Genomic DNA, 14,721 nt, shown 5'->3' with positions numbered 1-14,721 from the left:
CTCTTTGAGAAAATGATGGCCAGCTATAGATTCAAAGGAAAGCTTCAAATATGAATAGAATGCAAAAAAAAAAAAGAAACCTGTGAAGATAGTCTGATTTAGAGGAAGAAGCATGGAACTGGATGTCAGGAGATCTGAGTTTTAGTTTGGCTTGGTCATTAATTTAGCTATGTGACTTTGGATAAATCACTTAAGCTCCCTGTGCTACAATTCCTTCATTTGTCAAATAAAAGGGTGGACTAGATAATTCCAAGAGAGTCTCTTTTAAGTTTTATTTTTAAAAAGTGTGACTCAGTGATTCTAGACAAGGGAAATTAAAATTATTTTATTAAAATTATAAGGAAGAAAGGATTGTGACATAGGGGAACTTAATGTACTTTTTACTGTCTTCAGACTGTGAAATTCAATCAAATTTAGTTCAAAAATATTGATTAACCTCCTCCTCTCTGGTACACTGGGGAAATACAAAGATGAAAGACTTCATAACCCTTACACTCAGGGATCTTGTAGCTTAGTAATGAGATAAGAATTATAAGCAAATAAGTGTAATGCAAGTTAGATGGTGATAAGTGCTTTGAGATCATGAGAATGACACTAAAATTGTATGAATTCGAAACAGAAAAGACCTTAGTGATCATCTAATTCAGGGTATTTTTAACTTTTTATGTGTCATGGACTCCTTTGGCACTTTGATGAAGCCTGTGGACCCTTCTCTGAATCATGTTGTTAAATATGTAAAATAAAATACATAGGGTTACAAAGGAAACCAATTATATCAAAATATAGTTACTAAACACAGCCAATGAGGGAGTTTATTTTGTTTGACTCTGCATATTTGTGGCAAGGACTTTGTTTTTCTTTTTTTTTTTCAGGCACAGACAAAAAACAGGTTTCCATTCATTAAAAACTTTAAAAACCAACAAAAAGGTAGTTGTTAAAATATTTCTAAAAAATTAAGTTAATAGACCTAACATTAAGAACCTCTGATCTTATGTAGTATAATCCTTTCATTTTATAGCTAAATGAATGAGACCCAGAAAGGTTAATTTTATCATTAATGATTACACATTAGGTTAGCACTTTTTCACAAAACAGTTTCCTCACAGTTTTGTAAAGTGGGTATAATAATTCCCATTTTATACGTGAAGGAAAAAGTTGTTGTTCAGTCATGTTTGACTCTTTATAACCCAGTATGGATTTGTTTGTGGGGTTTTCTTAGCAAAGATACTGGAGTGGTTTGCCATTTTCTTCTCTGGTGTGTATCCATTTTACAAATGAAGAACTGATTCAAATAGGGGTTAAATGACTTGTTGGGGTCACACAGATAGTAAATGTCTAAGACCCAATGAGAAAAATGAGGCAAATAGATTAAGCTGTTTGCCTAGGAGTGCACAGCTAGTAGTGATCTGAGACTGGAGCTGAACTCACATCTTCCTGACTCCAGGTCTGGTGCTCTATCCACTGCACCTCTTTGCTGCCCAGGAGAGAGCAGTGTAGACCAATAGTCTGACTCTAAATTACCTTTCCATCTTGAGGTCTGGAGTCAGGAAGACCTGAGTTCAAATCCAGAATCAGTTCATTACAAGCTATGTGATTCTAGGTGAGACTCAACCTGTTTGCCTCATTTTCCTCATCTGTAAAATGAGGATAATAATAGCACCTATCTGCCAGGGTTACTGTGATGATTAAATGAGATACTAATTGTAAAGCACTTAGCACAATGTCTGGCACAAAGTAAGCACCATATAAATGTTAGCAATCATCATCATCATTATTATTCAGAATCATTGCAAACCATGAAGCATGATATAAATGTAAGCCCTGGTACTGATAAAGACTGAATGAGGGGGGCAGCTGGGTAGCTCAGTGGATTGAGAGTCAGGCCTAGAGATGGGAAGTCCTCAGTTCAAATCCGGTCTCAGACACTTCCTAGCTGTGTGACCCTGGGCAAGTCACTTGACCCCCATTGCCTAGTCCTTTCTACTCTTCTGCCTTGGAACCAATACACAATATTGATTCTAAGATGGAAGGTAAGGGTTTAAAAAAAAAGACTGAATGAGGAGAGCAATGGGCATGGCAAGAAGATATAATAAAAAGGTGGTCATAGCTGTTCTCCATCTCCAAATGCCAAAACAAGACTTCCGTATAGTTGAAGTTATTTAGATTAAATGTTAGCTGTTCTTGACACCATTCTGAGACTCTGAGATGAATAGGAGCAGGAATAAATAGAATTTCTTTCCCTGCAGAACTTTTACCAAGATATTCCCCTCTCACCTTTCTCAAGGGCTTTACACAACAGAAAAAAAAAGCACTAGATGGCCCTCACCAGGCTCCTCTTGACCTAAGCGTTTTGTGGTTCTATCATTTCACCACCTGTCTGAAGGACATCAGAATTGGTTTTAAGACCAGTAGCTTTTAGAGAGGAATGATTGATTGGAAAATGCAAGAGGCATTAGAGTAGAAATCAGAAGACTTGTCCCAGCTGGAGAAATTACCTCATCTCTTTGAGTCTCAGTTTCCTTTAGTGAAATAAGGAAAACAATCATTTGGACAGAAGTTGGACTAGATGACTTTTGAGATTCTTCCAGCTCTAGGTAGATGATTCTATGAATTCTTATTCTGATAGAGTCAAGTCATCCAGCATTTATTAAGTGTCTACTATAATGTCAGGCACTATGAAGCTCTGCCCCCTCCACCAAAATAGAAGCAACAACAAAAAAGGCAAAAAATTCCCCCCAAATCCAACAGTCCCTGTTCTCATGGAGCTCATAGTCTAGTAGGGTATAGTGAAAATCAAATGCTGAGGCAATTAGGGACACTCAGCTGGTGAGATGGATAGAGTTCTGGGTTCAGGAAGACCCAAATTTGAATACTACTTGATATACTTGACTCTGAAGCAAGTTACCTCCCCACTGCTATGCTCAGTATCCAACAATGATAATAATAGCTCCTACCACTCAAGGTTGTTGGGAGGATCAAATGAGATCCTGTAAAGCATTTTTCAAACCTCAAAATCTTATATACATCTTAGCTATTATTTATTATTATTATAAATTTAAGGACTTGGGTTTTTTGGGAGGGACTGGGGAATTAGAAGGAAGGCTGGCAGGGAAGGGATCCATTATTTCTCAGTGTTCTATGATATCTGTAGTCTTCCTTTGCTCATTTCTCTGTTAGTTTATAAAAATCTTATGGTACTTCAGCTGATTGTGGCCTCAAATAGAGGTGTTTTGAAGTGATTTGGTACCTAGAATGCCCAAATCTTTTTGGTCTTAGCCATTCTGCCAGAGAAAGCCATTCTGTCTAGTGATGATTCTTTTCCCAGGAGTAAATTGAAGAGCGTTATCCATATGGAATCTTAGCATTGGAAGTGACCTCAAAAGGCATCTTCTAGACAGACTCACATCTGAACAGGACTGTTCTCTGATGTTCTTTCAAGTGGGCCTCTGCTTAAAGGCATCTAGTGAAGGAGAAGCCTCTGTGTCTCCAGGCATCCCATTCTACTTAAGAATCTCTTAATTTTAGTAAATTTACCTTATAACAAGCCCAAGTCTTACTACCTGCAACTTTTACCCCTTCCTTCTAGTTTTTTTCTCTGGAATCAAACAAAACAACGAATTCTCTCTTTCACATGAGATAGTCCTTTAAATACTTGAAGTCAAATGTCATGTCCCCCCATAAGGCTCCTCTTCTTACTCCCTAACATTGCCAGCATTTTATTTTGTTTTAATTTTGAGAATAGATTTCCTGTCTCATGCAGGCTGAAAGTGCAGTGTCTTCTCATGGTCCAATCCCACTACTGAGTGGAATGGAAGCTTTAACTTACTCTGTTTCCAACCTGGCAGGTTCACCCCTCTATCCTTCAGTAGCCTGGCATCCACCAGTTCCTGGAGGCTTGCCATATTAGTTCCCGACAGTGTAGATGACTGGTTGCTATGAACTTTTGAGCTCAAGTGGTCCACTAGCTTCAGCCCCTTTAGGTATTATAGGAGTGTGCCACTACATCCAACCATCCCCCATATTTTCCACTGATTCTCTTAGGGCATGGTCTCTACTCTGGATATATTCTAGTTGGTCAATGTCCTTTTAAAAATGTGGTACCTCGAAGTGAACACAATACTCAAGATGTTCTCTGTCTAGGGCAGAGAATAGAAGAATTATCCCTTTGTCTGAAGATTATGATTCAGCCAAATTTCAGGATAGGTTTTTTTAACTGCCTCATCAATACTGCTGACTTATTAAGTCAATTAGTCAATTAAATGAAGTCAATTAAAAACCTCTTTTTTTATTTTTAAGGAACTATTGCCCATCCATTTCCCTATTACTATGATATGCTCTTTAAAAACACATCTTCTTGGAGCATCTGGGTGGCTCATTGGATTGAGAGCCAGACCTAGAGATGGGAGGTCCTGGGTTCAAATTTGAACTCGAACACTTCCTAGCTGTGTAACCCTCACTGCATAGCCCTTACCACTCTTTCTGCCTTAGAATCAATACATAGTATTTATTCTATGACAAAAGGAAGGGTTTTAAAAAATTAAATTAAAAAGCCAAATACATCTATCATTATAATACCTCTTCCAGAGCCTCTAAGACCTTCTTGACATTTTTTCTCTTTGACTTTCTCTCTCTGAGGGAGATAGGTAACAGGTTCTTCATTTTGCGAATGAGAACCTGAAGCTCAACTAGAGGAAACAATTTTCCACCAAATCTCATGCTGAACAGTGAGGCAAATGTAGGTAGATAAACTATGTCTTCCAATATCTAACTTGCTAATCTTTCCACAATCTCACCCCAACTTTTCTGACATACATGGGCTTGTCAAATATTTGAGAGCATGAAAAACTTAAGATGAATTCAACACTAGCTTTATTTTTTTTTTAGTAGCCAATAATACAGGATGTTCTGATACCCAAGATGAGATTGAAAGTATAGAATTTTAGAGTTGGGAAGAACATAGTGGATGATCTAGTCCAGGCTTCTCATTTTACCAGTAAGGAAACTGAAGCCCACTGAAGTTAAGTGATTCACCCATGTTTACAGTTAGTAAGTGGTAGAACTGGGATTATATGTTCTTTTCATCCTGCTAATGACTGACGCACAGCTATGGCCTTGACAACAACACCTGGAAGCTTATATTTCATAAGATCAAACCCCAGCCTTGTTTTAGTGGGTGATTGTCAGGGGAAGAAACTATCCTGACAACAGTCTGGCATCCAAAGGGGCAAGAAGAATGAAAGAAGAATCAGGAGGGCTAATGTGCTAAAGGCAACCAAAAGCACTTTATTAAGAGTGGTCCTGATTTTTATAGGGGGAGCAAAACAAGCTGGCATTTCTACCCAAACACATAGTAACAGGCAATGTTGTATAGAGAGATCTTAAGTGGCACAATGCAATGCCATACAGCAGTGATTTCTAGGGTATACCTCATACAGGAATTGGAGGATTGGGGAGTGTCCATAGGTTACATGATACAACACAAGGATTTGCCTGGGTTTCTAGGGGTAATGAACACAAACATAACCTAGATGCAGAAGAGAAAGGAAGGGGAATGTGACTAGGGAATTTTCTGCTCTTTGGGCCTGAGCTTCCTGAAGGTCTTAGCCTGCCACAGGTAATGACATTATAAATGGAATGAAAACAAAATTCTTCTGAGAAAGTATTATTACTAATAATAAAAACTAGCATTTAGAAAACCCTTTAAGGTGTGCAATGCACTTAAAAATATCTTATTTAATTCTCTAAATTTACAGAGAAAGAATTGTTGGAGTTGTTTTTCACATCAGTACATTTATGGTTTTATTTTGGAGTTTTGGTTATGTATGAGTTTGCTCTGACAACAATGACCAATATGGAAGTGTGTTTTGCATGACAATAAAAATAAAATTTTAAATAAAAAAAAATCCTCAAAATTACCCCAGCAGGCAGGTGCTATTATTATTCCTATCTTATAGCTGAAGAAACTGACTCAGATAGGAATCAAGTGATTTGTCCAGGATTGTACAGCTAGTAAGTGTTTGAGGTTCACTTTGAATTCTAATCTTCCTGACTGCACTGTGCTGCTTCCTGACAAAGTTTGGGTTCTTTTTGTCATTACAACATTACAACAACAAGTTTCCAAAAGAGCTGAGGATTCTTGAATGTCCTAGATAGACCCCATAATTAGAAATATTCATGGTCAAGGCAACACAAAAATACTTGAATACTTCATGTCTGGTGTTAACAGATACTCTGATAGATTAGAAATAAATTTAAATGACGTAGGGGTAATGATAGTTAAATATGAATCAAATTGGCACAATTAGATCATTGGTTCCTAGAGACTAGAAACCTTGAAAAGTCATAGCAGATGAAAATTTGAAGGTTCCTTAAGAGTCATGCCAAAATGATAGTGAGACCTATCATTAGAAAACTTTAAGAGGAGTATGATAACCATTGGTCAGAGAGAGTTGCTACTGAGGAGCTATGTGCAATGAGCAGAAGGTTGACTTCAAAGACCCCTTCCAATGCTATAAGATCCTAGGTCATTTTGTCTAGTGCCATGTCTCCAGGCATGTGTGGTCCTAGCTCTCTGTCTTGTTAAACAATTTCAGAGAATGGAAATTTGTCATCTTTTTGGATTCAGGGAAAATAGGAGACATACATTCTTCAGAAAGATTTTCAGAATGTTTGATTTTTTAAATATTTCCTGCTGCAAAGGGTTAGAAGGCAAACTAAACAGAGAATAAGACCTGGGGCTAGCCCCAACCTTACTATTTACTACTTTGTTTGACTTTTGGTTAAGTCACTTAACTTCTGGCTTCCGTTTCTCTAGCTGAAAAATTAAGAAGTTGGACTAGGTAATCTTTAGGTAAGGTCCATTTTATCTTTGAGTTTTGGGCCCTGTAGAGAATAGGTGAAGATAGGAACAACACCCATTTTCTACAGCTCCAACCTCTCCCTTTTGTCTTTGTCAGTTCAAGCCAGGAAATCACAGTCCTACCCATAATTCTTTTGTGGTTGTCAAGCAATTATAGGAAGTACTTTATTTTAGGGAAGAACTTTCTAATTTGTTTTGTTCCTGATGAGTCCCCAATCTTCTGCAAGGCAGGTTGCCATTGTTGTTCTGGTTGCAGAATTGTAACATGGGTGCATAGAAAGATAAAGATTCACACAGTCAGGTTATGTGAAGAATGCGCCTCCCCTTTGTTTGCTTGCTTGTTTTTTTATTTGTACTCTTCACTGGAGAGCTTCTGGCTCCACTTGTGACTCCCTTTTTTGTTTAATTGTGTGTGCAATATAATGTACTCATAGGCCACTACCTCTTCAATGAAAGGAGAGAGGTACATTTTCTTTTTTTTTTAAAGGTGTTATTTTTATTGACATCTTTGTATTAAGATCACCTTTATTTCTAATTCTGTTCAGTTCTTCACCCCTACCCAGTAAGCCATCATTCCTTTTACCAAAAATTTAAAAATAAAGAGAAAAAAATACAATTCAGGAAAACCAACCAACACATATGCCATGTCTGACAATGTATTTCATATCCATAATTAACATCTCTGAAAAAAGGGGAAGGAGTCAAATTTCTCAATTCTTCTCCAGAACCAAACTTGACCATTATAATTATACACCTTTCATTTTTGCCAGACCCCTCAGTTTAAAGGGGAGAAAACTGAAGGTCAGAAGAATTAAGTGACTTGCTTGAGGTCCTATGGATAGACCAAGATCAGAATCCAAAGTCTCTTTACCTGTGCTATTTCTAAAATATGATAGCATTAGATATTTTTTTTTTGTAGATTTATAAGCAGAACTAAAAGCAATAGGTGGAAGTTAAAAGAAAGCAGATTATGGCTCAAGTAAGGAAAAACACTTATAACAATTAGTGCTGCCCATAAATGAAAGAAACTTCCTTATGTAAGGGTATATGCTAGAGGGAGTGTGTTGACAATAAAATTTCAGTGTTATGACTGCAGTTACACACTTTCTTACTGGGAATCCCAGCAGATCAGGGCATAGTGGCATGTGTCATATGCATATATAAACATTATTCCAAGTAGGGGTCCACAATCTTCACCAGATTTGCAAAGGATTCTTTGATACAACAGTACAAGAACCACTCTTGTGTGTGACTGACTTGAGAAGAATTTTATCAAAATCATTCCCATGTTTCCTTCCAATTAAAGATTTCCAGCATATGAGATTCTGCAGCCTGTCCTGGCAATACTCTCATCTTGTCAATTTATATATTTTTCCTAAAGTTTCAACCTAAATTTTCTTCTGCTCTAGTATTAGCTCATTCCATCTTGCTTTGCTTGCAATTGAAATGAAGATAGTTATTTTTTATCCTTGGTTGCAAACCAGGTTTTTGGAGTTCTTTTTATATACTGTTCCCCCTAAGAAAAGATGTCAATGATTCTTCCCTTTCTCTTGTTTATCACTTTCCCACCCATCCACTCATCTGGAATAGTCAAAGAGCACTTGCAATTTCCTATTTTTTCCATGACAAGCTGGAGTCCTGTCTACTCCATCTACTGTATCTACTTCATGACTCCATGATGGATCTTGGTGGGATCAGCTCTGTGAGAATCAGGTTTTTCCCATCCAATTTCCTCATGATTCTTCTTTCCAGATCTCATTTCTCTCTTCCTCATAGTGCATCTAGACCATTCCCTAAGGGTTAGCTCAGTTGGTTGGAGTTGCCAAATCTAAAATGGGTTTGTTCCAGAGAGAAAGGACAGCTGGTCCCCACATAGCCAGCTCTCTTGCTAATGTGTGCTCTGTGCCACAAGAAGGTTGGGACAAGAACATTGGCTTAGTGGTAGCCCATGGCCATGACTAGAGGAATAACTGTGTATGTGCATGTGCTAGTCATGATAGCAGATCAGAGCAGTGACATAGTCTGTTCATATAAAAAAAAAGACATGCCCACTCCCTGCTCCCCAACTCCAACCTCAACTCATCTAGTGAGATAACAGAAGCCCATCCTTCTGTCCTGGCAGGTTCCAAACAAAGTTTTATTTTGTCATCTTAAAGGGAAGAAAAAGTGGGTCAGGCTGTTTCGGCATTTTAAGCATGGAGTCCTGGGTCTCCTGCAGGCCCTGGGTCCCCATGGCAACAACGAATAGTGTTTGTCATGACTGTTCCTGGATGGAATGCCAAACTCTGGGGCTAAACAGAAGCTGCAGGAAACCAGGGAGGGGGGAGAGTGGGATAGATGGAGACTTCAGTTATTGTGGTGAGGGATGCTATTCTCTTTGGGTTTCAGTCTAAAGGCAAACAAATGACCATCTTGCCTATTCTTTCCTTATCCCTCCTGCCTCTTTGGGGCCCAAAACATCAGTAAAAAGGGGATTAAAGTTCAGTCTTTTCTTGTTGGCCAGGGATTAATAAATTCCTTAACAAACTCAATTCATTGCTAGGAATGCTATCCCAAGAGTGTATTTGGCCATTGGCTCAAGAAGATCATAATGACAACGTGACAAATGAACATGTGACCAAGGTCTGAGGAAAATCAACCAGCAGACCAAAAGAATCTTAATAACCTCTGCTTCTCCTTTCTGTCCTTTTTCAAAAGACACTTTTAGGGGCAGCTAGGTGGCTCAGTGTAAAGAGAGGCAGGCCTGGGTTCATATCTGGCCTCAGACACTTTATGACCCTGAGCAAGTCATTTAACCCCAATTACCTAGCCCTTTTCTGCCTCGGAACCAATATTCAGTATTGATTCTAAAACAGAAGGTAAAGGTGTTTAAAACATATTTTATTTTTGGAAAGCTGTTTTTATGAGGATTTGGGGAAAGGGACCTGCCTGGGAAGGACCTCTTGAACATGATCTCAATATAAGAAATTGCTTGAATTAATTCTTTTAGACTAGTGAGATGGAGAGTAGTAAAGAACTATGTGTAAGAAAGAAAGGAGAGGTGTGGGCCAATGGAAATTTGGAAGGCCAATGGATAATTCTGGAGGCATGGAGAACTGTCATGCTCAGATCTATGAGGAGGCCTAATCCATGATCAGGAATTGGCAAAGATTCCATCCCAGGTGAGTTTCCTGATTTCCAAGTTTCATATCAAATTGTCCCTGAACACCATGTGTACTCCTTGGACTTGGCCTGGAAAGTGCCTAGGGGAGTTTCAGCCAGTTCAAGACAGAGAAGCTCACATACTCTCTGGAAGAGAACAAGTTGTTCATGTCAGAGGAAAATCTTCTGATGTAGATGGGGAGACCATTTCCATGCCAGGGTCAATATTGAGTGTCTCTGTGACCTTGACTAGGAGAGAAGGGCTCTGATGTAACAGCCATCCTTTCCTCCTACATGAGGCAGATTGACCATAAACTCAGCCTAGAGTAGGGTATCATAGAGCCTGGAACTCCCTGAGACCCAGCCCTAACATCTTTAGGTAGACTTCAGAGGCTTTCTTCCGTCTTGAGAACACAATATCCTAAAAAAGAAAAATAAAACAGAGCAATATCTCCAGAACCTTTTTAGAGTTTTCTTGCTCTATAATCACAGCTGTGTCACAGAAAGACAAGGTTGAATTTGCCAACTCCTTTACAGAGAAACCTGAACCAAGTAGTATTAGATTGCTCTTAAGTTTAGATGCCATGGGGATAAGGGGACAAAGGAAAGAGAAGCTGGCGATATCCAAAGAGATCTTCTTTGGGGAAGGTGAACATTGTCTTTCCCATCCTAATTTTGAAAAATTTCAAGATAATACATTTCTTATGACTATGAGTTGGGAATAGGGAGTGAAATACCTATAACTAACTCTGTGACTTTGGACCAGTCATTTAACTTCTTTAGCCATTCATTTCCTCCTATAAAATAAAGCCATTAGATTAGATGACCTCTAAGGTCCCTTACATTTAGAAGATCCTTTGCATCAGTGGTCTCTTAGGGGCTACAGGCTATGGTTTTGTTCTGAGTAACTCATCTCATGGGATGGAGCAGAATTCCCCTTTCCCATGGAGAGTAGTAATATTTTAGCCTAGCTAAGACTAAATTAAATGGCCAGCTCCCTTTCTGCTGGCCAACCTGTTCAGTTAACCTAGGAGGCATATTATTGCTGTTATTATCATCACTCACAGTTTTGTAAAACTTTCAGGTTTACAAAGTGCTTTCTCATTATAAATCTATAAACTAGGTATTTCCAGCATTATTATTTTATAGATTTGTAAACTGAGATTTGGCAGGTAGATGGCACAGTGGAATATGACCTCAGACATTTACTAACTGTGTGACCCAGGCCAAATCACTTAATCCTGTTTGCCTCAGGTTCCTCATCTTTAAAATGAGCTGGGAAAGGAAATGGCAATCTACTCCAAATGGAGTCATGGAAGACAACACTGAAACAAAGGAACAACAACAACATCAAATAGGCTTAAGAGACTTGTCCAAGGGCACACAGAAAAGTGTTAGAACCAGGATTTGACTCCAAATCCAGTGTTCCTTCTTTGGTAACCAGACTGCTTTTCTTAAACTGAGACATTGGTTTCTTGATTCCTATAGGCCCTTTCTTCTAAAGAACTTAGCACACTTTTACAAGTATTATTTTATCCTTTTATAAGAGAAAAAAACCAGGATATATATTTTTTCCTCATTTTATGGACATACTTAAGCTGACTAAATTGAAATGGCTTACCCAAATCTACACTGTAAACTGATGAAGTTAACATTTGGATTCCAGTCTTCTAACTGCCAATGAAATTCTTCTCTGCTAAATAGTGATACGCTGAAATGAACTAACTGTATCCCACCCCAACCATTTATATTCTTGGTCTTTGCAGTGAGCTGAAAGTTGGGTTGATCTCTCAAGCACATTCATAGATAGATGTAATCTTATATGGTCATATACTATAAGACATGTGACACAGGATGGGAAATACATAGCAGAATGAATACAAAGGAAATAGGAGAAAAAAAATCCGAGAATTAACCAAAGATTATAGATGGAGAGTTGGGTAAGGGTACTTGGGCAAATAGAAAAGGTAAGAAAGAGAGTGACAGAGAAGATACTGAAGGGAGGACAAAAGGAAAGCAAGAGGGAGACCAGTAGCATGGTCTGCATCTCCTGGGGCAAGAATGATTGACATTACCAAAAGGTATATGAACAGGGTAATATGAGGGAAGGAGACTGAACTACTAGCTAGATTAGATGTTTTGAGTAGGGTTCTGGAAAATAGGAAGCAGGTATAATGATCTGAGAGGTGAGGAGACCAGAATTTTAGTTCTGGCTTTGCCACTAACTAATTCTGCCATTTCTGTTAAACGCTTGCACCTCAGTGAACCTTGGAGGGGTTTTTACTAGGTGATCTCTGAGGTCCCATCCAGCTATATAATGTTCCTGGTGTCTCTCTAAATCAGGAAACTCACCTATAGGCAAGGTTAGTCTGTGTCAGCACACTGAATGAAAAGAGACAAAAAGCAGTCAAGTCCCTCTGAGAGAGGAATGAAGGGAAGCTGACTTTGCAGAAGATCAGAAGAGCCCTTCGCCTTTCCCCATGTCTCAAAGACATTCTCTGAAAACCTAAACAGTGGAGGTGGGATTAGGGGAAGAGAAGGAAGGAAAATTTCAGTGAAGTTGAAGGTTTATCAGCAAGGTAGCCAAGAGAAGAGGGGAATCTCCTTTCTTGGAGATCATTAAAATAGGAGACAGCAACTTCTGGGCACAGAGACAAGATAGAGTAGATAAAACTGAACTTTCTCAACATTCCCCTCCAAACAACTTTAAAATAATGTCTCAAATCAAATTTTAGAGTGGCCGAATCAACAAAAAGTTAGAGTAAGGTATTCTTCCAACCCAAAACAACATAAGAGGTCAGAAAGGACATGGGGGAAGAAAGAGGCTAGCCCAGAGCCCATCTGGATGTTAACACCACCAGTAATGGTGCTAGATGGTGGTGACAGAAGCAGCAGTGGCTTTGAGAGCTCTTTATCAAGTCAGAGATGGTAAGCAGACTTATCAGCTTGTCAGAACAAGATTATAGATGTTCCTAGAACTAGCACTAGATAGAGAACCAGACACTGTTTGGCAACTCCATTTCCTATACCAATTTCTGGGTCCTAGTTCAAGGTTAGAAAGGAGCACTTTCTGTCAGTAGTGAGTTGTAAAGAATAATTTTAGCGTTGTGACCTAAATTATATTAATTATTGGTCACCATGGATATCCCAAATAATAAAATAAAAATACCCAAGTCAGTCTGAAATTTTATGGTGATTTAATTAATATAGTGGAAAGAAATTAAGAAGAAGGGAGAAGGAAAGGGTGTAGGATTTTCTGGCACAAGCCCGGTGGGAAGATTAGGGGATCTAGAAAGTAAGGGTTTGGAGTGTAAAGGAGGAAGGAATCAGCCTGAACTCCAAGAGGGCTCAGCCAAGATGCCTGAACATGAATTAGCTCAAGGGCAAACTCACTGCCAAAACCCAGACAAATAGCTGCCACCACTCCAAGATCTCAGAACTCTTAGCACGCTGCCCGCCAGAGCCACCTCTCCGGGGAAAGAGACCAAGAGAGGAAGTGACGTGCCCAATATAGATGGTTTTACATCACTTTCCTGCATCTCATCTGTACCAATATTAGCTTAGCTTGACTTAGGACAGCCCAGGGGTCTGTCCGCTATTTCTGCATATGTCTGTTGAAGGCCATCTTCTTAGATAATTAAATCTTTGAGTATGGTGCAGACATTCCTGACCTTGTTAAACTAAGTAGGGTGGAGAAATGTAGAGTCCCCAAAACTTGATGCTGTTAAACCAAGTATCTCCATTGTTACTAATCAGGAGATAGCTAAATCAGATCTTCTAAAGTACAGTCTGAGTAGGGTGGAGTAGTTTTAAAATTCACAGAGTGGAAACTTCTGAGGGGCAGTATAATTTTCAATTTCAAAGATTAGGGATTTAAAGGAGCAATATTCTTTCTGGTCCAAAGAGAGCAAGCAGGGGCCCTGAAGAGTAGCACTGATTGCAATCTGAAGAGTTTAGGGCCTCTGAACCAGTGTGCAGATGAGGAGAACAGCAACCATACCTCTCTTCAAATCACACCACCTTGGAAATGCCAAAAACTTCCAATTTCCCTCATCCCCCACAAACTAGCTCTGAAAACAACAGAGTGAAAAACTCTGACATTTGAGACAGTGACTTTCCACTTCTCATACAAGGAACAAGAACCAATATTATTAAAGCTCTGAATCAAGAAATAGTGGAAAAATGAGGAAACAACAAAGAAGGAACCTAACCATAAAAATCTACTCTGGTGACAAGAAAGATTAAGACACAAACTCGGAAGAAAACAGAGCCTTAAGGAAAAATGTAAATAGGACATAAGCACAACAAAAATTTCTGGAAGAACTAAAAAGCGATTTTCAAAATTAAATAAAAGCAGTAGAAGAAAAATTAATTAAAAAATAAAAGCAAAGGAAGATTATAATAAAAAGCAATTGGTAATAGAGGCACAAAAATACTGAAAATAACACCTTAAAAGCAGAATTTGCCAAATGAAAAAAGAAATTAAAAAATTAACTAATGAAAATAACTTCTTAAAAAGTGGGATTGGACAAATGGGAAAAGAGGTAGGGAAGCTTACTGAAGAAAAAAAAAAACCTTAAACATCAGAATTGAGCTAGTGTAATCTAATGACTCCATAAGACATCAAGAAACAATCAAAGTAAAAAAATAGAGAGAAAAAAGAAGAAAATGTCAGATATTTCATTGGCAAAACAAATGACCTGGAAAATATATTGAGGAGA

General features: G+C 38.5%; 1 protein-coding gene across 15 annotated transcripts in view; it reads left to right on the top strand.

Annotated features, from left to right (window-relative positions):
• The window catches only part of GRAMD1B (GRAM domain containing 1B), a 352,537-nt gene that overhangs the window by 268,398 nt on the left and 69,418 nt on the right, over window positions 1-14,721 (top strand). The window contains exon 1 of one of the 15 annotated variants that reach the window (XM_056794189.1): window positions 9,165-10,020. The exons of the other annotated variants lie outside the window; for them this stretch is intronic. Within the exon in view, the coding sequence (XP_056650167.1) occupies window positions 9,989-10,020 (32 nt within the window). The 5' untranslated portion in view covers window positions 9,165-9,988. Of the gene's footprint in view, window positions 1-9,164; window positions 10,021-14,721 lie in introns of those variants that run through there. 15 annotated transcript variants of the gene reach the window in all.

The sequence above is a fragment of the Monodelphis domestica genome, chromosome 4 (genome assembly GCF_027887165.1).
Source record: "Monodelphis domestica isolate mMonDom1 chromosome 4, mMonDom1.pri, whole genome shotgun sequence".
Classification (NCBI taxonomy): domain Eukaryota; kingdom Metazoa; phylum Chordata; class Mammalia; order Didelphimorphia; family Didelphidae; genus Monodelphis; species Monodelphis domestica.
This window is presented reverse-complemented; position numbering and strand designations above follow the sequence as displayed.